At 41.1% G+C, this 25,764-nt stretch overlaps 1 protein-coding gene and 1 long non-coding RNA gene across 5 annotated transcripts in view; one reads left to right on the forward strand and one right to left on the reverse strand.

Moving 5' to 3' along the window:
- The window catches only part of LOC126858549 (uncharacterized), an 89,205-nt gene that overhangs the window by 37,831 nt on the left and 25,610 nt on the right, over positions 1-25,764 (reverse strand). The gene's annotated exons all lie outside the window — the stretch shown is intronic.
- Positions 1,105-25,764, forward strand: part of LOC126858490 (uncharacterized) — a 107,586-nt gene continuing 82,926 nt past the window's right edge. The window contains exons 1-3 of one of the 4 annotated variants that reach the window (XM_050608860.1): positions 1,106-2,276; positions 4,718-5,055; positions 12,714-13,435. In XM_050608860.1, coding sequence (XP_050464817.1) covers positions 4,993-5,055; positions 12,714-13,435 — 785 coding nt within the window. In that variant the 5' untranslated portion in view covers positions 1,106-2,276; positions 4,718-4,992. Of the gene's footprint in view, positions 2,277-4,717; positions 5,056-11,997; positions 12,025-12,713; positions 13,436-25,764 lie in introns of those variants that run through there. The other 3 variants (XM_050608863.1, XM_050608859.1, XM_050608861.1) reach the window with 3 other exon arrangements.

Here is a 25,764-nt window from a genome sequence, read left to right on the forward strand (position 1 = left end):
GTGTGCGTGTCCTCCTTCTCGTTCCTCTCGTGGTTCTCCGCGCGGATATCCTTCTCAAGGTAGCGAAGCTAGAGCGGGACGGAATCATACACACACATACATGAGAGGATGAAATCCAGAGTAAGAAAAGGACATTGGCGATAACGTCTGCGCGACCGTCTTCGTTTCCCTTATATCCTTCGACCATGTGTATCCTTCTCAAGGTAGCAAGGCGGAGTAGGACGCGATTCGAAGGTGGAATCGAAAAGAGAAAGAGAACAGGAGAGAGGAAGGAAGAGTGATAGAATCAGAGAGAGAGACGGCGAAGAAGACGGTGGAACGCGATATAATGCACGCGTGCGTATAACGCGATCCTCTTCGTTCTTCTCGTGGCACTTTCGTCGAATATCTTTCTCGAGAGACGGCTAGACCGAGCGAGAGAGATGAAGGAGCGGCGTGTCGGAGAGAGACCACTGTAGAGATACGATAATGTCGGGTGGCCACGATGCCGGCCGCTGCCTCGTCGATTACTTGATGCTCTGTTTGTATCCGTACGGCTCGCTGTGGAGACGATGGGTCTCTTCTGGTCGTCGACAAGATCCGTGAGCCCGTCCTTGTTTCGCGTTGGCTACCTGCGTACCGGCCTTTCCCTTCCCTCCTCCTGTCTGTCGTCTCCTACCACCGCCCGCGATACGTCTGTCCGTCTCTTTCGATCTCATCGTATCACTTGAGAGCAAACGAGCGGGAGAATACCTGGAGAAAGAGACAGAGAGAGAGAGAGAGAGAGAGAGAGAGAGACAAAGAGAAAGAGAGGCTCGGGAAGCCCAAGGGCCCTCACCACTCTCTCTGATACATCACAAATCAGAATATCTTTCTCTCCTTCTCGATTAAGAGTAGGAGGATACCGGGAGGGCTATGGTGGACCATGATGTTAGATTATATTCCTATACCATACTAAAAGAGAAAGAGAGATAAAACGAGCCGCCGAAGGAAGAGTCGAAAGGGAGGCGTTATAGGGTACGCAGGTAAAGAAGGAAGATCGAGACGAAAAGAGAAACTTAAGAGAAGCCTAAGAGAGACGCTTAAAAGTGAAGGAAGCTGACTGTGTGAGAGACCGGAGAGAAAAAAACGCGAAGGGGAACAAGTAGGAGGGAGAAAGAGAGAAAGAGAGAGAGAGAGAGAGAGAGAGAAAAAGAGAGGCAGGAGGAGGGAAATACCGTGCACAAGCGTGTGTGGAACACGAGTGGAACGGAGGGGGGAATCTGAGAGACTTGGAGCCAAGAGCGGGATGCTGAGAGGCAGAGGAGGTAGGCGGCCATGTTGCCGTCTCTCGAGAGAAGAGAGAACGATTCGAGAGGCTGCTTCGTTTGTTGCTTGCAGCGGCGCGACTGAAACTTTCGGCGGTTTAAATTTTACTCTAGTAGATCCTTTTCTCAGACACAAAGTGCACGTTTTAAAAAGAGTACAGCATTTCTTTAATCAACGCGTTAAACTTGAAGATCGCGTTAAATGATTGATCGGGAAAATTTTTAGTGATTGCACGCGACGGTGATCATCGCCGTCGTCGCCGTCGTTCCGCGCGTGAACAAGTGTGTGACTGAAACCGATGCGCGATTGTACGATTCGTAGTAAGATTCGGACAAGTCAAATAAGATCTTGCCGAGAACGAGTGATACGCGCAGTACGATCGAGTGGACACGTAAAACGAAACCGCGCACAGTGATCGACAGCAATGTTTGAGGCTCGTGAAATGTCTACGTCAATAAATGTGCAAATCGCGAGTGTAATATGAAGTGAATAAGACGACGCGATTAGATAGAAACGTCCGAGATCTCACGGTGCCATACATACTTGACCGGTGGAGAACGAGAGGGTAAACCGAGAGGAGGAGAGAAACGGGCGGACCTTCGAAGAAGGGTATCCTTGAGTACAAGAGAGTAACGCCAACGTCATCCGGGATATTCGCCGAAAGATCCTACGTTTCGGCGAAGGTGATGACACTATCATCCGTTGAGATGTAATCCAGCACACAGAAAGAACGCTCAGTAGTTTGTAGTTGGTCCCCTATCCCCCCTCCCCTCTCCCTCTATTACCTTATCGTTCCCCTCGCGATCTCTATCACCTACTCTCCATCTCCCTCGTCTACCTCCCTCCCCCCGCGCACATGCGCGCGTGATAATCCGCCACACCGGTAAAGCAATCATCGGACCAGCGGCTTCTTGCGAATGCGCCGACTGCTGCATCGCACAACAACACTTCTTCCCCCCCCCCCTCTTCTTCTAATGCGATACCAACGAGTGAGTATTTATCTTTGTATATAGTAGTCTAATCACCTCGGTATTATTATAACGCACTCCTTCCTTCCTCGGCGCGTTTTCAATAGTTGGAGGCTACCTACGCGATGACGCACAGGTGATGCGCAGGTAACCTACCGGTGAACAAGTGAATACCAAGACCCGGGACCATGACCGTTCAATGCGTGATATTCTATTGACAAGAGTCTCGTATCTGCTTCTTTTTATGATCATGTACATTGATATTTTAAGATGTAATTGATTCTTTTTTCTAATATTGCAATCGTTAGAAATGATAAAAATTCTTAGATTGCGTAATGTAATAAATTAAATTCTTTCACGCGAGGTGTTTCGTAGAAATGTAAGCTGATGTATTTACATGCACGTACATATGTACGTATGTTTTGACAGAATTACAATAATATATAATATTGAACTGTTTATAACGGAAATCGTTATTAAGTAAAAACTATTTATGATAATGCAGCTCTGTTTTATTTTGTCAATATTTTTGCATTAATTTTATATTTACTTTTTCCATTAAATTACATGCATGCTCAATGCTCCGTAAATACATAATTAGAATTGAAATTATTATTTTTGTGAGATATTACTATATACTTTTCCGATATATGAATATATGAAATGTTGACAAACACTTTAAAAACATTCTCAAACGTTCCCGTAAATTTTTATGTTTTGTATTTTTTTTTCATCTCTCAGAGGAACACATATTTTAATTCTCCTACTTTAAAATTTTTTTAAAACTCAACAGCGCTATAACTTTTACATTTTAAAACTAATTCGGAACGATTATCCATCGAAATCGATAATAAAATATCAAGCGGAGAAATAAGAAAAAAAAAAGTTGTCAGACACGAAAAAAGTCCGGAGACGAGAAAAATCCGAATACTTGGATACGCACAAAATCCTTTCGCGCATAATTTTAAACTCCATTTACGGATGGGTGATCCTCCAAGGGAATCAATTGAAACTCTCACTAAATTTCTAGAAATTCACTCTCGTTGCACTAACGGCAGTCTGCGCAGCTGTGTCTGAGACTGCAACCGCGATGCACACCGCCGCGACAAACGGCAGTTTGTTGTATCTATCAGCGGCAGGTGCAACGCACGATCGAGGCGTTCGACGCCGACAAAGGCACATCGCCGTCGCGCGATCCGTCAATCGAGGAGACGCCTCGCTTCCTCTTTGTACGAACTCGACGGAGTCCACCGTCTCCGGAGGCATCGTTCACTGACGCGAGGCGAGGGCGTACAGGTACTTGAAATACAAACGGACCCACGGAGGTGGGTCCAATCTGATGCAGGGTTCCCTTTGAGAATCAGGTTAGACCGGCCGAACCTGCTCCTCTGGCTTCTCGTCTCCGGTTCGCGGTTGTATACCGGCCTCGTGTGCGTACCTACTCCTTCTCCCCGGTCGCCCCAATCTCCTTCTTCCGCGTAGTAGGTAGGTACCTACCTATCTACTTCCCGCCGCCACCCTCTTCGGCATCTCTCTGCTCTCTTCCGTCTCTCTCTTTCTTTCAAACAACCAGTCTTGTTACTTCCTCGCGAGCATCACCGCGACTCCGTTATTGACGGCGCGGTCGGAGAAATGAAACGTGAAAGAGAGAGATGGACAAAAAGAGAGTGAGAACCGGCACCGTTCTCTGTGTGTTCACTCTCGATGGTCCGGCTTCCTCGTTACGTCTATTATTATACCTGTCTATCCGTCAGAACAGCGTGCCCGCGAGCTGAATTCCAGTTTTACGCGCGCGCGCCCTCCCCCACGCGCGCGTACTCCATTCCGTAGTAAAAGCAGATGAGCAAGCCGAAGAGAAGAGCGAACTGAGAGACTGGTTTTACTAATATCCACCTGGGTGAGACCGCATGGATTGCGGAGACGTAGAATTCGCGGTGTCAGACTGGTTGACCGACATCCGCGCGAATCCTCACCCAGCGATAAACGCCGAACCTGATCTCGGGTTCCGGTTTCCCGTCTTCGCGCAACATTACGCGTGTCGCGCGTGCGAAACTTCTCTTCCTCCCGCGAGCCACGTGCAGTGTCTGACACGGATTCTCCGGTTCCGGCCCGGTACCTACCTGCTATGCGGAAAACATAGGATTACCTGCCCACTTCGCCCCGAAGTGGTAACCGACAGCCGGTTCGTCTCGTTCCCACTGATGAGAGTTCAACTCGTTCTTAACGCGTGCGGGAGGAACAAGTCGCCTCTTCCGTCTTCACTCTCGATCACCTTGTCCTCCTCTTTACGCGTGTTACTATATTCACATACATTAAACTCGAATGAACGCGCGCTCGCTTCATTATTCGCGATAAATAGTTGAGGGACGAAAATTCACTTGTTCGAATCATCAATAAACTGATATTTATATCTCTATGATATGTCGTGCTTTAAGCGTCCTTCTCTCTTTTGCTTCTTGCAGGTCCTTACCGCCCGCTTTTCTTCTTCGAGTAATCACGTGCCATACAAGCCTCAGCAACCTGTGATACGATACCCGATGCCTAAAACTATACGTTCGCGTAGACATAGACGCCTAATCGAAAACTAGAACAGACTGAAAGATTTCCAATCATTAAACCTATCGCTGAAAGAGAAACGATTGCGACTCCCAAGGGAAAAACAGACGATCGGAATCTGGTGTATTAAACGAATATCACGGTACGACGAAAGAAGAGAACTGGAAGACGACGCCGAAGAATGTCAACGTGTACCGACGAGGGCGACAACACACCCCTGCACATGCAGGAGGCTCTGTCTCCGGTCAGTTTCAAAATCTTACTGTCAAATAATAAGATTAAACGCGCGCGCGATGCGTATTTGAACCGTGCTATAGATAGATATTTCTAATTGTCAGAGCTAATACTTGTATTTAAATAATGTAGACTCAATATAAAAACAAATTTAAAAAATCAGATAATTTTACTTCACTTTCTTTTTCATGTTAGGTGTAATATAAAACACATATAAAAATTAAATATCAGCAAGCCTAAAAATCTTCGGCAATTTAATAAATGCAGTTTTATTTATTCTAATATTGATGTAAAATATTATTATATCAATCATTGACTGGTATTCAATGCGCGGATGATTAAAATCGAGAAATATTCTAATTGTAAATTTTTAGTAAAATTTGATTTGATAGTAGAGTATTATAATTCTCTATGATCTTATTATAATATTTCAACAGGACGCAATTATAGTTTATCGTCAAAATGTATTTTTAATTGTATTTGCGTGTGATCTCTTCTTCTGTGTATCTTCTCTTTCTGATCATATTTTTTCTTTTTGTATTCTTTTTCGTCAACTCTCTTAGCAACGCCACCCGTTGCGAAGGTAAACTGAGAATTATGAACTGCAGTATTATTAACAGTGCAGTATTTGACCCACTGAAAAGAAGCTGAAAGCTTCTTTTCTCTTCAAGATCTGTGTGATCATAATTGGTTGACCATAATCTATTGTATTTGCTAACACAAAAAGCGATCATGCGAATCATGTTGAAAAAGCAGGTTGGATGTCCTTAAAATAATACACGCCTTAAATCGTAAAAAATTAGAAAAAAAAAGAATAAATTTGAGAAAATTCTATAAAGCGTTTTTAAAAAAAATATGAATGTAGCAAAAATTGAAGAACAAAACTATCTATCTTTATATTTATTTTTCTCATCATTAACATATCAGAATAATTTTTTTTTATTTTTTTTTTTATATAATTGATTATATTTTGATTAGTGCTTTTTTCTGAGCAAGCTATTGTTTGAATTTCTTTTTTGACAATATTTTTGACAATCGTTCGTAATCTTTAATAAAATTATCATCTTCGATGAGGAAAAATTTTTTATGTAATTCCAATTATTTAATTTGATTAGATTTATTGAGCAGTTATTTTTTTTTATATGACACATTTGCCATAATTCTTACATTGTTTCTAATTGGAATATCCATTAATAATACAAATTCATATTTAATTGTGGAATATAACAATATACGGGCGATTAAAAAGAGCATCTTCTTTAATGAAAATTTAATTGTTCAATAAAAGCAATCGCCACAGATAAGTTTAAATTTTTTTATTTCAAAAAGTCGTTCTCAAGCCAGGCGTCGAAAGTGAAACACTTTGACCCGTTACGCCATTGTATGACGAGAAACTCGAGCATGCATAAGCCGTCCTTTAAAATTTTAATGTAGCTCTAAGAGTTATTAAAAACTGTGAATTTATTATTCTCGTTTTATTAACTTTACAACATTTTTTACATAACTTAAATACTTCAAAGTGATATGGCTTTCAATTTTTTTCGATTATCTGTTTTATTCGTTTATAAAAAAGAAAAATGTGCGTAAAAACTTTAAAAGCTGAAAAAATTCATTAAAGAAACAATATCTTTTTTTCTCTCCTGCCAATAATACGTAATCATAATTACACAGATGAAAAAAATGATTATGCAATGATTTATTGTGTACACTTAATATTCTAACAAATGGCAGTGCAAACTGAAAGTTAGAAAATTAATAAATTTGAAAAAAAGATTTTTTTGCGAAATAAAACGATTAAGTTATCCGTGACAAATGCTTAGATTCAAGATATCACCGATGAACGCGCATATAAAAGACTTATAAAAAAATAATTTACTATCCTTAAACATCGCGAATGAGCGCGCATGAATCTTGAGAAAAGTCGAAAGTAAGGACAATCTCCATTTCGCACCTGCATCTGGCGCCTTTAATAAGCGGTTAAATCCGTACACTTACGATAAGCATCGCAAGCATACCGAGTGTTCAAGTAGCCGTGTAAATATTATCGCGCTTCCGGATCGCAAGATGATAATTTATCCATCGCGCTTCTTCGCTATCGTCGAAACGCGGATGGATGCGTCTTGCGAGCTCACCCGTCAACGTGAACATGTTCATGTCCCCTTATCAAACCTCAACATTCTTCTGTTCGCATTAAACGAACGGTATGTTGGTCGTTCGTTCGTCTTGCATATCTATCTATCTGCATATTCGCGGACAAAACTGGATACGATGAAGGAAGAGATCCGCGGCGATGACTTTTCAAAAATTTCTCGTATAAACTGACGGTTAAACGAAGGGAACCTTTGACGATGATCGCGCCGTTCATTATGGAGATAAGAAATAAAGGCTCTTTAATAGAATTCCGAGCGACTGGTCATTTTGTATCTTCATTAACTTTTTCGTTAACCGATTCGTTATTGGGCGGCAACGGCGAAAGGAAAAAAGAGAAAACAAAAAGGAAACCTTTCCGTAATTCGTGCACGCACGTCTTTTCTCAATTCGAATGACTCATACCGATCGCAAAAACGAGATTGAAAGCGTATAAAAAAAAAGTATATTGAAAATAAGCGCGCGCGCATCGACGAAACGAACGCCGAAATATTTTACTTGCGAGACAATTCGCGATAAAAAGGAGAGCGCTTGATGACTAACGATGATAAGCGATAATCAGCGACAGCATTAATTAAATAAACGACGCTATGCGTGCGAGAAACTTACGAAACACTTAATATTTAATTATATAAAACATTGAAAAATGGCTGTGCAGAACAATATTATTCGAGCTGCATCATCATGCGATTACCGAATAAGATAAAATATCGTATCCGATGAACCATAACGCAAGAAAGATTTCCTTGAAACTGCGATCATGTTTGGTCACAATCGACTCATTTTAAGGCTAATGCTCTTACAACTTAGAATGCTAACAGTAAAGTAATGGAAGGAAAGTTGCTTTATAAAGAGCTCTTGCCTAGACGCATGCTAGTGTAAAAATAATATGTATACTCTGCATTTTACAATTCAAAATTCCTGAGGTTTACGTTTAGAATTTAAAAAAAAATTAATCATGTTTGATTTTTAATAGATTTTTAATTACATTAAATTTTTTATCAAATTTTATCATTTGACATTATGCTGATATATGTAAGCAGAAAATATAGATATCGTATATGGTAAAGAGAATACATGAACAAAATACTGATTTAAGAAAAATACATTTATTTTTCTATGTTTTTATATAAAATGATTAAAATTAAAGTGACTAAAACTCTTTTAACAGCCAATGATATCATAAATTCTTCTACAGAGATTCTATAAATTAAGGTAAAAGTTTTAAACTACTGTATCTTCTTTAAAACAGGATTAACGAAGCAGCTAAATTTTTCGAAATTTTTCGGGACACGTTATTCTTAGAGTCAAAAAGCTACATATCGACAATCCTCACTAGAACAGCGAGATATGATAAAACGATAGCAATAATGTTTACGATTAAAAAAAGTCAATCGCAAAGATATTGCTGTTGCGGGAATACGAACGAGGATTGTATCCCCGGGACACGTACAGAAGCAGGAACGTATCACGAAATAAAAGTACCTAACGATTCCACGTATCTACGTTGCAGCTGCGCGCAACGCGATCGGCAATAACTGCACGTTGCGAACGTCCGCAGATGTTTGCGCGTGATTCGCAGGTCTACGGCAGGCAACGGGTAAAGAAACGAGGGTGACGTTCGAATAACTGTCGAGTTTTAGCCGCGGACGAACGGGCCATTCGACCGGCAGACACGTCTGTGTCTGTCACGGACTTACTATCCGTCGCGAGCGCAGTCCGACGGCCAATTAACTGTTATTATGAAGCACTTCTTGCGTGTAAACAGAGCAGCATCCCGAACGAGCTACCGCGATCCGTAGGATTCGCGGTAATCATTTCGCGAGCTCGCGAAATCGTGAGCATTTGTCCTATGCGAGTTAAGTTTCCCCGCGATTAGATCGTTACCGATTGTTTGGATGACAGATGAAATGTCAGAAACGTCACGCAAACAAGTTTCATCATTCTTATCTATTACATATTGTAACAGGTAACTCAATAAATAAAAAATTAATTTGCTCAAATCTCAAGCTAATAAATATTTCCGTCTTTATATGACGGATTGTTTTAATCTATATGTAACAAGAAACTGGATTGAGCTCACAATCAGGTGGGCTCGTTTAATGATAGAATAAATGCTAGCTGAGATAAGCGAATAACAGAAAACTATTATCCTAAATGGAATAATAGTGAAATTGCAAAAAAATATATTTTTGCGCTCCACGTCCACCGCTATATATTCTTGCCTGCTGTTGCCAATCGTTCGTACGCGAAATGCAATAAAAAGTAATAAATTCGCGCGAGCCGTTGCAATGGCTCACCGTAGAACGATCGATATATCGGTGACTCCGCACCGGTACGATAAATTTCAACGCGACTGACGTGGGATTAGATTCCGGATGAAGTCGGTACACGGCCGAGTATTCGCAACGCGCAGTACTTAACGTCATGTAACGACCGCGGGAGGTTTGTGTCGCGGTCGCGACTCGAAGTGATTAATATCCTTAGCCAATGTATCTGAGACCCTTGACACCGCCGATCGAGCATATCGCGATGGATGTCGCGCCATGTCAAGAATAGCTTTTCCCGGTAGCTTTTATCGGACGGCTATTATATCTAGAAAATAAATTCGCGATGATGATCCTTAATGACATCGGGGGATTACAGTAAAATGAGTCGAAATTCGTAAAACCGCAACGCTCGCGGTGGCATGACATTTTTATTGCCTGCGCGACATTACCGTTACGCCAGGACCGTTTTGTCCATTAGACACTGAAGACACAATGTTTGGTGTTTAGGAATGTTGCGTTTAAGACCTGTAAAAAATTTACTGCCACTTAAAATATAATGGTAAAATTTATTTATAATGCGTTTCGTATTTCTGAACGGTTCTAAGTTACATCGGAATCTCTCTCTCTCTCTCTCTCTCTCTCTCTCTCTCTCGGGATTACGAATTGATATATGTATATTGGTATGATTCTCTTTATAGCACAATAAAAGAAAATTTCAAATATCAATGCAATTAATAAATTATGAAAAACTACACGTATATTCTTTGTTTATTTACGTTTAAAATAAATCGTACGTATCGATATTGTATTAAATCAAGACACATATCCATTATAGATGTAATGTACGTAATTATATGTAATTAGAATTAACAGTAACACAAGTTTAATATAAAATTATGTATACACAGGTAAAAAATGGATATCAAGCGCGTAATATTACTAATAATGTAGTAAACGCATAATAAAAAGCCTTCAAAATATAAAAGCGATCCTGCGCTTTAAAAAACTGTAGGACGTGAAATTATGATGTTGTTAATAATAAGTTTGTCAGGTCTAAATACTAGAAAGTCATAATCGCGAGATAAACATTGTTACCTTGACTCTAGGAGACACGTGTGGTCTATTCACGGGCTCGCGTTCATCCATTAATGATTTTATCCGTACCTACCGATCGTATTTCATCGCGCTAATCCTCGCGCGTAATCGTAGAGTCGCGATTGTTCATCGGCGTCTGGATTTACGGCCAACGCGAGAAAATATAGAAGCCCGTGACACTCGGGATTAAGCCTCGCGCACACCGCAGAAAATGAGTAAGAGGGGGAAAGGATATTTTTCGAAAAAAAAAAAACAAGAGAAAGAGAGAAAAGTATTTTGTGCTTAGGTTAACGTGCAATTCAGAATTCGTAATTCACGTGTACCTCCGCGGGCGCGAAAGGTGTCTAGACATTAAGAGGATGATTCATAATATTGTTAATTATGTTAATTGACGGAACCCATCGCTGCGGCTGCAGGCTGCTGCCATATGCACGGGCCTTAATAGCGCTGCCACGTCGTTCGCTGTCACGTTACGAATGATGCCGCGGTGACTGTGTGGCATCGGGCAGCTCTCGAGATCTCGGAGGTTTTCTTAGGAAAAAAAAAAAGAGAGAAAGAGAGAGAGAGAGACACTCTTCGAGCGCCGTAACTTATGTTATTGGCTAGAAAGCGTGATAATCCGGCGACACGTGGGAAATTCCAAACGACGTCATTACAGTACTATATTCTTACTCATACGGGTCGAAGAACTTTTCGTGCGCGCTAACTTTGCGAATTAGGTGCATCGGTGATGACAAAGTGACCATTGTCAGAGAAATTGACCATCAACTATACATATACTACTTTTTTAAAATATCTGTTTTATGAGCAGCATAATTTCTCAGTAAAAGAAGTAGAAGTTTTAGCAAAATTCCAATCAGACTTCTCTTTATTATTCAACCACTGAACTTTTTAGTCACAAAGATTCTGGAATTTATGAATAACTTTTGCAATTTTATTCACCGTTGATCAAGGAAAATAGCTTTGAAAAAAATGTTAACTATCTGATATTCATGAAATATAAAAACATGTGGTGAAAATAATTTTATTCAGAACAAAAATAAAATATGTTATCCAATGAAATTATTTAAGTTGTCATTCACCGGCGCATTTAATCTACCGAATCTGTCGTTCGGTGGAAAGTTGTCACGAAAGATGCGCGTGAATTTTCGGAGAACAATATAAATCGCGACGCAACGACGCTCGTGTTGGATTAGCGATTAGATAATGACGACGTGGCGCGAGAGGATGGATCGTCAGTTTCTCGGAAATGAAAGCTATAAAACGCGTTTGTTAACTCTTCCTGAATCTCGCGGCGAAGAAAGCCGACGCGCGCGATGTAGCCGATCATCTCGTGAAGAGTCGCAAGCGAGTGAAATATACTTAGATCGCGCTTATAATCATTTCATCTTTGAATATGCTACAAGAATTTCTCGGCGCGTGTGTTACAAGCAGCGATTAATTATGACAAGGGGATGGCTGTGACGGTACGTAACAGAGATCTCGGATTGTGTGCGCGCCGCGTCAAGATATTAATATAATTTCTATCACGATATTATTAGCATTCGAAAATGTTATAGGTTGTTGCAATACGCACTGACACGTGCACACATAGAAACGGCTTTATCCGGGACGTCGAGAGGTGCACTCGGGCATATAAATCCTAATGTCGTAAACCGCACTATTAATAAATTGCGATTAATAAATTAGCACCGACTATGTGCAGTATGTTTAAGCTCCGTTATTATTGTGCTTGTAAATGATTTAATCCCGGTTATATGTACAAGCGACTGACAACGAATGCATAATTTTAGAAAAAAAAAATGAAACTCCCTCGCAAAGCAGTGAAGAGAAAAGGGGAGTGACCGATATTGTATAAAGATCAAGGCTTCTCATTATTATTCGATGTAATGCGATCAATATGTTTTTATGCGATTATAGAGCGTGATCTCATCGCATTGCGATAATTTTTTTCTTTTATATTAAAAAAAATATGATGAGAAAAGTATTGTTAATAAATATGTCTGACATGATCCAGCTGGAAGAAATCGCCGCGCCACATTTGTATTTAATCAATATTCATGATCAATTCGCAAACTTCTCTGTCCGATAATACAATTTTACAATCGTGCGATACGTATTTTGCGACAATGACCCTAACAACCCTATTTTACAGGTGCAGGAGGCGCCAGTCTCGCCGGCGTCCTCCTCTCTGAGCAACCCAAATCAAAACGAGAGCGAGCAGCAGGTCTTGCTGACGACCATGCAGCCAGTGAATGTGCTCGATCTACACGAACCGCCGACTGTTCACACCCTCCATCCGAAGTACCATCATCATCACCATAGTCACTATCACCATCATCACCATCATCATCAGCAGCAGCAACAACAGCAACACATTCAGGGAAGCGATTCGGACGATGTGCAGCAGCGGAACGCGGCAGCGGACGATTCGGATGGTCGGGTGACACCTGTCACCGAGACAGCCGCCGGTCTAATCTACAACGACGGCCAGAAGACGGTCATGTACACCCACGACAAGGAGATCATTTACGAGAACGAGCACGAGGTGCAAGTGGTGAAGTATCCGCCGCCACGACCGTCGCCGCCGTCGCCGTCACCGCCGTCGGCCTGTGTCACCCCGAGATCCGCCGTCTCGGCCACCGCCGCCGCCACCGCTCTTCAGCTGCACTATCCGCAGCTGCAACTGCAACACGAGGACAATCTGCCGCCGACGGTGCGGCACGCCGTGAGCGCGTCCGTACCGAATGGCGGCGCCGCGACCCCCACGACGACGGTGCTCGTGCTTTCGGAGCTCGTCGCCGCCGACCCGGCCGTCGCCGGTGCGGCCGCGCAACAACTCACGCTCACTGCCGCCACAGCTTCGCTTCGTGTCGGGTAAGTTTCTGCAATTTTTCCTCTTTTTTGCTTTACTAATTGCTGCGTTTACTCAAAGATGATTTTTTTCCTTTCTTCTAAATTCAATCAATCTTCTTATCCACCAACGTGGCTATTCTTACGAAAATCAAAAAACATATATTTAGAGAAGTTCTGTGAAATTATTAAACATTTATTCATAGGATGCTAATGTCTATCTCGAGCTATTAATCTGATGGAAGAATAATTCGAAATTGAAGTGAAATGAAATGCTCGCGTAAATGAAAATTCTTACCTAATAAAAAACAGAAATGCGCGTGTACATGACAATATAATTTAGTGCAAAAATACAATTTTCATATTATCTCGTGTGGGCAGCCTTATTTATTAGGGTTGAAAAATTTAATAATTGTATGCACCACCATCGCTCACATGTTTAGGTCGTAAAAAAGATTTCCTCTACGCATATTTCAAATATAATTAAGTCCATCCTGACTGTATAACAGTCATCTGATGACGGTATATTCGAGAGACGCGCGACAGGTTGTAATTCATCCTCTCCCCGATTATTGACTCACAATGCGTCTTGCGGTTTGTCTATCTGCACAGCGGATGCAGACCGCAACGCGGACACGAAAAGCAGTCGATGGCAACATATAGACGTTAGTGTTTTTCATTAACACGTATCTCCATATGTGCATGAAGTATGTCAAAAGATATTGCCACATACAATGGCTCGCCGTTTGTGGATGAGACTAAAAATAAATAACTGTATTTTGCTGTCTGAACTGCGCTTAATACCGTCTCGCTAGACGCATTATAATTAAAACAGTGGATAAAGAAAAAATTAATTGAAATAAATCATGTTTGTTCGTAACGATGCGAAAGACATTTGAAGACGTGATCACAAGCCGGACATAAGCATACTTTCCTTGTTCGAGATTGCCCGAAGATATTCAATGTGATAATATATTAAAACGAGAGAAGAGACGCGGCAAAGGTCAGAACGAAAAAAATGGGGGGATAAGCTAAATGTCAGCTCCAGAGCTTGTTACAGTCTCGTCAAACGAATTTAGAGATTCAGTGGTTCGTTAGCGCGCATATTTACGACATTGCGACCGAGACGAACTTTTGCGACCAAACTTTTACGAGTTGCGCGAACTTATTCTAAAGAAATTAAATTTTTATCGCAAATTGGAGATCTACATATATTCGTCCAATTTATAATTGAAAATTATAATTGATCAGATTAAATCGATCAAGATTGGACAAACATCTACTCGATGTTGTGCAACGATCGTGCCGATTGAGTTTTTCCCAGAGGCATAAATTAGATATAGACAATTTTACGAGATAATAACGTTTGCGTATTAAACGTCGCGAAACATCTCGGTAAATAACGAATAATAATATCTCTTTTTATTGAAATCTTGCTCTCCTCATTAGCGGATTATCCTGGCTGTTTACACGGACGTCGCAAAAAAAGTATCGGAACGATAGTATGTATATAGCGCCAGAGAAGCGGAGTATTATCTGCCGCGTGATCAGCGTTGACAATTAACAATTATTGCGCGCACTTGGCCGCGAGCGGTGCGGATAAGTCACGTTGCTATGTAGAATTTATAATTATGACACGGGAGAGGCTCTATACGATATATCTCGTATGTGCGCGTGCGGTATGATACGCGCGAATTACGCGTGCATGTTCCACTCGCCGACAATGTGCCACATGCGTGGAATATCGCGAGCCAATAAGCATTAATTCTGCACACATTGGCGCGAGCGACTTTGCGATTTTGCAATAAATAAAAATCAGTCGCAATTAATCGGCGTGAGATATGCATGCGTGGAGACCTTGGACATACGGCAACAAAAAAAGAGAAAGAGAGAGAGAGAGAGAGAAGAAAATCGCACCACTTCTCGCGAACGCTTGTTCTTTGCGTTCACCCCGTTATTACGAAGCCTATTATCATATAAGCTCGCCTGCCGAATTCCGCTCGAATGAGATTCCTCCTCGAGCCGAACCTTCGTTCACCAAACGAAGCACGGGCCGTTCATGTGTTTTTTCTTCGCCTTTCCATTTTTTTTCGTCAAAACATAGTTGGCACACGCAGATTGAAAAAGAATCGGCCGACTCATTCCCGAGAAACGACGACTGCCTCCTCTCCCGCTAAGAGGTGTCTCCTCTTAGCGATCTTCGAAAATTCAAGTTCCCTTTCACTTCGCACCTTCAAACGCGTCACTGTGCGTTTCGACGATCGAGACGAACAGCAGAGAGAGAAAAAGGAGACCTTGAAGAGATCTCGTCATATGATTTATTCGCATTTTCGACATTGAATATAATTTTCTTTCATGTTATCAATGAAGATGAAACATTTAATATGATGTAATATACACGAAGAATTTTTCTGCTAAATTTATTATTGCTTTTTGTAACAACAATATATATATCTTTCATGCTATATTTTTCAAATAATGAAATTATTGCCAAGAATGCAAAATACTTCATTTTTTTTTTCTTTAAACATAATAAATAATTTCTTGTACAACAAGGAAAATATTCCGAGTAGAATTCTTTTGTTCTGCGGAATCGAAACGAGGAGAAGAAAGAAAAAAAATCTTTAGTGATTTCTCTTCTCCCTATTTTCTTTGTCTAGTCCTCCGCATGATCAGAACGCAGCGCGCTCGCAAAAAAGATCCCCCTTCGTGTTCTCTCATTCTCTTTCTGTGGGTCGTCCATAGCCGTAGGAATGAAGAGAGAGAGAGAAAAAGAATACCAGGAACACTCTCTTTCCATTCATCCATGGTCTCAAGAAGGAAGCAAGAAAATGAGTTTCTCTCGCGAATTCACATCTCCTTTTATGTATTTAATTTAAACAAAATCATAATTCTCATTGTGTGTGTCTAGTATAAAATATAATTTATAAATATATGTAAAGTAAAAATTATTTTAACTTTTAGTTTAGCTTTGGATTATTGTGAAGGAATATAATTCGGGAATAATTGATATTAATCCTCAAAATAAAAAAAATTAAAAAATGTTTAAAAGGAGAATGAAATTATGAATGAACAGAGCAGTGTGAATCGATAGTTGCAAAATCTATAGGTACGTTTTATAATTGTCAGCACACAGAATGAAGAGGATATGTCTACTTATCCTCGGCACTGGTTCCCTTTAATTCAAGTTCCTTCCAAGAGAAGATTATCCGTCAGGGCACATGCGGATTGATCCATCTTAAATTGTGAACCTGTCTCGAATTTGGCCGTTGGGCGAGCAATCGCGAACGAGTTAAGCCGTGGAATAAGTAGCTTAAAAGTAGCGTGGAGAGAACAGATCTTGCTCTCGACGACAAGTCCCAAATCGACTGACTGAATTTTGATCCTGTATCACCCGCTTATCTCTCTCTCTTGTACTTGGTACATTTTAAATTGCGCGTTATAAAAAGATTTATGCATTTATAAATAAATTATTGCATTAATAAAAAAAAACAATAAAAAATATTTTTATTGTTCTAGATTAACGTATAATTATGTGATTATATTTATTTATGTAGAAAAAAAAAAAAAATTGCTACACTGAGAAAAAAGAAAAAATTGTTATTTCGTACATAATTTATAATTTATTTCTTGTTACCTTTATAGCTCAAAAAATGCAATACAGTTTAATATATTCCTTAATATATTGATATGCTCATCAAAGAACTAATCGAACGACTTCTCTGCCATTTTACAAACAACGCACGATACACAGGCCTATTGCGCCGATCAATCACCCGTCTTTTTCTCTCGAATCACCGCTGCGTTGGCCGCGATGTTATCAGCGACCCACGTATGTTTGTGTACACCATAATTGGATATTAAAAAAGGTTCAAGAAATATCGCGCGATACGAAATGTCTATAAGCGTATTTGTACTTTTTGCGATTCAATAATTTGCATGGGCAAAATTTACGATGTTACTCCTACGCGTTGCGGAAAACGCAACGATAGTTGTATCTTGAGGCATTCCGACTCACGCGATATCGGCGCCGACGGTTTTTCGCTCCGCGAAAATTATAATGTTCGCGCAGCGACGGCTTCACACGTCGCTGATCACCGTGTTTTCCTCGTCAATGGGACGCGCTCGCGCAAATATAATCTTTGTCCCACGTGTGCGCGAGTATGCCGCCGCGGTAACCACAATAGCCGCACAATCGCCTAATGGCGAGGACCGAGCACCGCTTGAGGGCCGCGGCGGCGTAATCTATGTTAATACGCCGGCGGAGGTGGTTGGAGGTATAATAATAGTGTTTTTGAGGATGTGACGTCATATACACCGCCGCACACGCATACACGCCGCGCTTTTCGTGGATTATTTATTTGACAGATCTCCCTACGGGGCGTTTCTACGTTATAACCCCGACATTCTCTCTCTCTCTCTCTCTCTCTCTCTCTCTCTCTCTCCCCCTTTTCTCTGGATTTGTATCTCACCATATACAGCGCGCGTTCGGCCGTCGTATACCGGTGTAAGTTACCGGTGGCCTATTAACGCCAGCGTGGAAGCACGATATATTCATGTATACCTGCAGGCGCGGTGAGATCGGTTTCGAGAACGCCCGCGTGCCACGGCTACGGAATTTTTCAGCTCCGCTTTCCTCACGCTTCTTAAGAAGCGCGGGGTTACACGCTGACGGCATCGCAAACGTTAAGACGAATATATTATGTAAATTATTAATGTCGCATTCAGCGTGGACCGTCTACGTCAAATAATTATCAATTAACGTTGATATGATTCTCTATGGATAATGTTGGAAAATTATACGGTTGCCGGCATGTGCACATACACAAACGAAAAAAAAAAAAGGAAAAACATAGCATAACATTAATGAATGTAATAAAGTTGTTTGTTATATTTTAATTAGCGCATAAATGCCATTTATAATATGTTATAATAAAGTAACGATATCACACACGTGCGCGAAGCACAGGGGCGGGGGGGGGAGGGGGAGAAGCGTGAATCTCGAATATATCGTTTGCGTATTATCGACAGCGATTAAGGATCAATCGCTATAAACGGGCCGTGTAAATGGATCTTGCATGCGAAGCAAAAAGCGTTGGCGAATTGTATCGCGTGGATACTCTCTTAAGTGTACACTCGAAATGGAATCGCATCCCCTTCATCGCGAAAGCGCCGATGTATCCTGCGAATTTTTGGATTACCGGAGGCTAACGTTTTGTATGCGCGCCAAATTGCCGTAATGACGGTGCACCGACATAAAAACTGTTTCGTTCGTGGAAATATAAGCCATGTTCGTCCCCCGTCCCGTCCCGTCTGTCCCTCATCTGTACATCTCTCGTCCATTTCTTGTACATCGTCCGTTCCACGAAGCGACTCTACAATCTCTTCCACGTTTGTTCTATATAAATACGTCGGAAAAGAAAATTTATTTTAAGCAACTCGTAATGTCTGACTGAGAGATCGCGATCTTCTTTTGCGCCATTGTTACGTCATTGCGTTTACGATTATGTCATCACTTGAACGATTAGTTATATGGAATATTTTTATTATCATTATTATTATTTATTAATCCATGTCTTGTGGTTTTGCAAAGTTTTCACTTCCAGTTTTTACATTTGTTATTCTGTTTTTGTATTATGTATGTTGTGTTATGTTGTGTGTTTCTGTTCTGTGTTTTCACAATAAATTGAGAATTAAAAATTATCGATTAAAAATTTAAGAAAAATTGAACATTAAATTAAAATTAAAATTGAAATAAAGTATACAAATAACTAGAATATTTTTATAATTTTTCAAATTTTTCATTTGAAATTATTATCACAACATAAATATCGCGATACGAGTTTTTGTAAGTATTGCCTATTATAAATCAATTAATACTCGATTAAATCAGGTGAATTAATGATGTGTCTTCATGAGAAAGATAAATATTAAAATATCTGAAAATAATTTATTAAATGTTTCTTCATAGCACTACATCTTTAATTTGCATCACACTTCTATTTTTACGTAATTGTGTTTTTACATAATTATACGTTATAATCGATAAAAAAGAATACTTAATTATTCATGAACGATTAGCACCGAAGTATCCCAAGAAATTGAATCACCGCCTATCTCGCGCTGATTTCGCAAAAACGCGACTAAAATGCGCGATTAGAATCATTCGCGCCGATTTCGCAATGCGTTTTGTCTCACCAATCTCAATATACATATATCGATGTAAATCAACTATAAAACAAATATACATACACAGTCGCAAAGGCATACCGCGGTGTATACATATGTACATACATATACATACACCGTTATCACTCACAAATCGGCTGACGTAAAGACAAATTCGTTCGTGAGTGATTATAATATGGCGCAATAGTGTAGATCGCGTACACGTGCGCATAAATACAAGGCTTGCCGTGCGTGTCGCCCGCCTGTGTTAACATATCTCCTCGCGAGCGATATCTCTTTTTTTTTTTTCTTCCTTCTCCGCCCTCCTATCTTTTCCGTCTCTCTATCTTCGTACGGTCGTCGCGAATTTGCATCCGCGCACGTACGTGCATTAGTGAGCGTTACATACTCGGCTCCGCCGAGAAGTGAAACCAATCGACGATAGCTGCGGTCGTCTGGCAGATCGATCTCTCGGCTCTTGCTCCCGCGAATCGGACCGAGAATCGATTTCTCCCCACCCGATTCCATCCCGACGACGATCGGCCTTCGCGTCGATTACGCCCCGCGTTTATGAATGCAAATTGAGCACGCTTATTGAACGGACTGACGCTCCTTTGTCAGTGCGCGTGGATCGATCGGTTTAATATCGGATTTAATGGGAATCGTTATTACCGGTTATCTGCTGCGGGACGCCGCGTGTACGGCTTTTAATTTTCATTATCGCGCGATCAACGCGGAAGCCGATCCTCATTCTTGGAGATTTTTATTCGGCAACAAATGTAGAGACCTTTAAAATGAATCATTATAACACCGGATACGAATCTTTGTACTTCCGCTCGATAGAATTCTGCCTGTATCACGCGGCGAGAACTATTTCGCTTCTCCTCTCTGTGGTTTCTCTCTCATCCGGCAAATATCTGTTATTTCACATGCATCGCTCAATGGTCGATATTCAGATCGCGAATCATTGGAACGCGAAGATAGCGTATTCGCTCCCGCGATTTGGAATCCCTTCTCTTGAGATCGGGGCGTAACCACGGAAAAGGACTTCCGGCGAAAGAGAGAGAGAGAGAGAGAGAGAGAAGTAGCTTTTATTACTTTACCGGCCCTTTAAACGCGCGTCCTCGGCCCGCGGAAAAAATCCAATTAGTCGTCCCTCATCGGTCGTATCCTTGTAACCGTGCGCGATGCCACGGGGCAAAAAGCCAAAATAAGGACGCGTGCGTGCACGCACGCACGCACGCACGAAACGCGCGACGGCGCGCATGAGACACACGCAAGAAAATCCGTCCGATACGTCGTGCCCGCCGGCTAGGAATGCATGCGATACTTCGATAATATACGGCCATTCTGCTTTCGGTACTTAATGCCTCGCACGTATTATATATATGTACGCACATATCAAGTTTACTTATATAATATTAAAAAATTTGAAAATTATTAAATGCTTTTTTTAATATTTTAAAAATTTGAGAATAATTCCTTTCCTGACAGACGATGATTTATTTGCCAATGCGCAAATAAAAAGAATCCTTTTTATTAATTGCTTGGTCTTCGATTAAACTCTGCTAAAATTCGAATAAAATAAATTGTAAATAATGGATAAAGTATTACTATATATCAAATATAAATTTGATATATTTATAAAAATCTAAAAAAGAGTACCTCTCACTTAAAATTATGAAAACTAAAATCTCTCTTTCTGTCTAACATATCGAAAAGTCGAGCGAATAAAAATAACGATAAAAGTTAAACAAGTGCAACGCTAATGACGCATCGCATCGCATACTCGAGCGAGTAGGATTCACTCGTGGTTCGCAGGCTCGGCAAGTTACGTTTTACGCATGCGTGCACCGTATCAATAAACTCCGTGCATTTCCATACAGAGCGCTCGTAAATTACCAGGGCGCTTCATACGTTGAATGAACTGGCGAACGCGCGGCGGCGGAATCGGATGAATCGCGACGAGGCCGCTAAAGAGACGCGTTCACGTCGACCGCGTGGTAGTGACTTGTTTCCACGCTAGTTTGATGACGCTACTTCATTCAAGGATCGCGACCGGTTGAATACGAACGCAAGTGAGCGCAAGCCGCTATGAATGGAATTAGGTGCTGTCGATTATTTCTTTATCGCCGCGTGTGATGCGCGATCGCTTTCAACTTGTCCCGCGACAAAGAGCGTACGAGACGATCTGTTTGGCATTTGCCGATTGAATAGTCTTTTGTATGCTAAAATGCATGCGTGCTTTAATTCTGATGCAGTATATTAAATTGGTATAGTGAAATATATAACGTCAGAAATTATGAGACAGCAATCATAATAGATAATTTTGCTTTTGTTAATCACATACAATGAATTTATATAGTATTATTCAAGTATGTATAATTTAGATTTCATTAGAAATCACTTTAAGATTAAAGTGATTAATTCTCGAACATTTCTTTCTGACAAGTAACGTGATAAGAATGACATCACTATGAGATTCTTCTCATATCCGTGTAATAGACCACAAAACATTTTTTCCTCGTGCAATACAATCGAAACACAACACTCAGATTTCAAAGTGCCGACCGCAGACTTCCGCAGATTAATACACATTATATTCCTAAGGTAAAATATGCGCAAGATCTAGAAATTATTAATATAATCACCTACACCTTCCGTGTAATTCTATGAAAAATATTTTATTGCGCATAATTTTTTATTCTCTCATATCTACAAATACAAATGCATAATAAAAGTATCCGCTTACAGAAATAGAGACTCATTTTACTATAATTTAATGTATAAATTCCCTTGTTAATAAACGGCAATCTACAATAGTATTGCCTTAGTATTGCCTCAATTTACATCGCGAGAAATAGCAAACTAGCAATTGAGTATAAGAATCTATACAAAATTCTACAATAGGATGCAAAACGCAAGCAAGGTCATAAAATGTAAGAAACTTGCGCGTGAAAAAGCTTCGGAGAATGCAGCACGTTCAACTCCGCACGTTCTGGAGCGAAGTGACGTGCGTTCAGAGCCCATTGTAGAATGATCTTAAAAGAGAGGCGTCCGGCCCCAGGATAATCCGATCGAGCATTGTGCGTGGTCGCGCCGCGTGGCGCGTCGCCGCGTCATCCGGCGCAACGAGCGGACTTGCCGTTGTGCTCGCGATAAACGAGCTCGAGGAAGGTATACGAGCGTATAGGTGAGGAAGTAAGATATAAGGTAGACCGATGTAAGAGATGAGGAGAGAGAGCGCGCGCTCTCTACGCCGTTGCACGCATACTTGAACGGACGCGCGAGACAGAGATGAGGAGGAGAAGAAGGAACGGCGGGAGGAGGAGGAGGGCAGGAAAGAGGACGTCGAAGGGCAAGATGGCCGCCGCAGCAGCAGCAACAAGCGGCACGGTCCAGTCCTCTACTGGAAGAAAAGCGTCGGACCTCCACGTTCGTCTCTCCTTTTAATTCCCACCGCTGTCCTTCGTCTGTACTTGATGCCTCCCTCGTCCTCCAATCCCTCGCCCTTACCCGCTTTTTCCCTTCCCCTCCCCCTCCCCCTCGTTCCCCCTTTACGGCAGACGCTCCTCTCCCTTTCTCCCCTTCTGCTTCTCGCTCTCTCTTCGCGCTTCTCCCGATGGTTTTTTTCTCTCCTTCTCGCTCCGCTTCTGTCGCGCTCTTGCCATTTCCATCGTCTCGTCGTCTTCGTCTCGCCAACGTAGCGATTCCGCTCGTTCGTTCTCCAATGAACTCTCCCTCCTCCGGGCGATCGCCATTATGCCATGTGATCGAGGAGCGTTAGGCTTTTATGCGAGCGGTTATCCAGAAAACCGGCGCAAAATCACCGATCTGTACATTTATCGAATTACGATGGTGCCTGCCGGTAGACAGGCCGCCTCTCTGTCTGACCCTACTGTTCGCGAGACTGTATCTCCTTCTAGCAATAGAAATGTGTTTGGCTGCCGTAAGGGTTCTGCTGATCGCATCGATTCTTATTAAAAGAGATCAATAATTGAAATTAAAAGATAATCAACGTCATAATTTTAATATATATATGCACATATAGATATCGGAAAAAATATAATTCGCAATGTATTAATTAATTGATAAGTTATAATTTTATAACGAGTATTTCTTCCCATTTTTTTTTTTTTTGCAACATTATTTACATGTCGCAGAAACGAGCGTGAAAAAGAATCAATGCAGCAATGTTCTTCGAACGATTGGCATAAGTTAAAACAGATACGGTTTAACGAAGCGGTCTATCCTTTCCCGATCAAAAACCCGCGATGATTCTTTTTTCCTTTTATCCAGTCACGCCCTACGTCGCAGCGCGACGATATCTCCGTAACGATAAGAAACCGAGGAAAGTAAGCAATTAGCGCGCCTGAGCAACGCGTCTCGTCGCTCGGTCGTTAATTAGCGAGTTCCGCGAGAATTTCGATACTTTGCGTGCCTCTCCCGTCGTCGGCTCCGGCGCGCCTACAACGCGATTGCGAGAGGCGGCGAGAGGAAATCGAATCAAACGCGAGAGCGCAGTTTCATAATTATCGGCATTGCTTGAAATTATTAATCGTTAAAAGATTATTGTCGGTCATGTTTGTCGATCGAGCGGAGAGCGTAATTGCTCGCGTTATTTCGCGTATATCCAGCGGCGAGGAACAATCGCGTTTACGTGTCGTGTTTCGCTTGGGCATAACGAAGTGAAGAAATCAAAAAGGAGAGAAAAAAATGTCGATATCTCTATGACGGTGATGAAAACGGGAGAAACGCGCACGAATCTTTGAACGCGCGTAATTACTTTGGAGCACGAAATATCAGAGAGAATAATCATCGTATATTATTTTACATTTTGTGAGCGATAGACTTTTATGCGTATAGAGTATATCAAGATAATGGACATATGATGCAATAACTGACAGTTTTATTCGTTTCACTGTCGCTATTTGATATTCTTCATGTTTATAATTATATGTATTGAAACATTGTATCTAAAAAGTTATTAATCTTTTAATGCTATTATAATAATTTGTCATTAATTTATCTTTTTTTTCTCTTCTCTCTCTCTCTCTCATATATTTCTTCACAAATATAATTGCGATAATTATATAACCAGATGTTTATTGCATCGCAACAGAAAGGAAAGAAAATACATTAACCAATGTTATATGTTTTACAAATCGACCAGATTACAGGAGCAGCTTCTGGATTTGAGCCGCGTCCGCCTTAACTGATTGTATTATATTAATTACAGCGCAACACGTTCAGCGGCGAGACGCAACTGAGATTAGATCGAATGAGGGACGGAATAATCGGAAGGAGAGACTCAGAGATCGTTTGTCGTCAGGCATGCATTAATTCGTGCGATTTCGCGATTCACGATCGGCGGCGGAAGGGATAATTGCGGCTGGTTTGCTCGCGCTATCTAATGTAGGAACGCGATTGAGAGCCGTGCGCCTTTTTGTTCGCGAAAAGCTCGTGGAAAATATACAAGCTCCGCGGCGGTCGAAGTCCGCGAGCCGGCCATCGGATACGCGTAATAACACCCTTTAACGCAGTATACGCTTGGCAATAATGTTGCAACGCGCCGGCCGGACCCTGGTTGGTCCCGGCGGGCCCCAACCAACGAACATATGTACGTTCCGACTCTTGAAGGATGGTAGACAAGCCTCCGCCTAAGTCCGGACGTCCAATAAGTGATTTCACGGCAACGAACCCTCGGCGGAACAAATTTGTGCCTTCGAAGGCTCGAAAAAATCAGATAGCCTCCTTACATCTATCTATCTATCTGACTATCTATCCATCTATGTGAATTCGGATCTCGTTTTGTTCTTGTTACCGTTAATTCGAAAGTGTAACACGGGTGTTGCTGCCGATTGCGGCTTGCTCGATATAAGCGGTCTCGCTCGATTTTAAATTACATTCCTCGCTTTCTCTCTCTTTCTTTTTCTTTCTCCTTCTACATCATGATCGATCATATATATTCTTATATCGTATATGTCATTACGCTTGCTTTATTAAATCTGCGTTACTCACATGGGAAATTCAGTGAACCATGGATTTGGTACTTGATAGAAATATGATGTAATTCAAAGCAATACATTATTATTATTATTATTATTATTATTGTAATTAGACAAGATTTCAAGAAATAACTCTTTTGTGGGAATAACAGGATTTTTTAAACTTAATTTTTTAAA

The sequence above is a fragment of the Cataglyphis hispanica genome, chromosome 25, assembly GCF_021464435.1.
Source record: "Cataglyphis hispanica isolate Lineage 1 chromosome 25, ULB_Chis1_1.0, whole genome shotgun sequence".
NCBI classification, from domain to species: Eukaryota; Metazoa; Arthropoda; class Insecta; order Hymenoptera; family Formicidae; genus Cataglyphis; species Cataglyphis hispanica.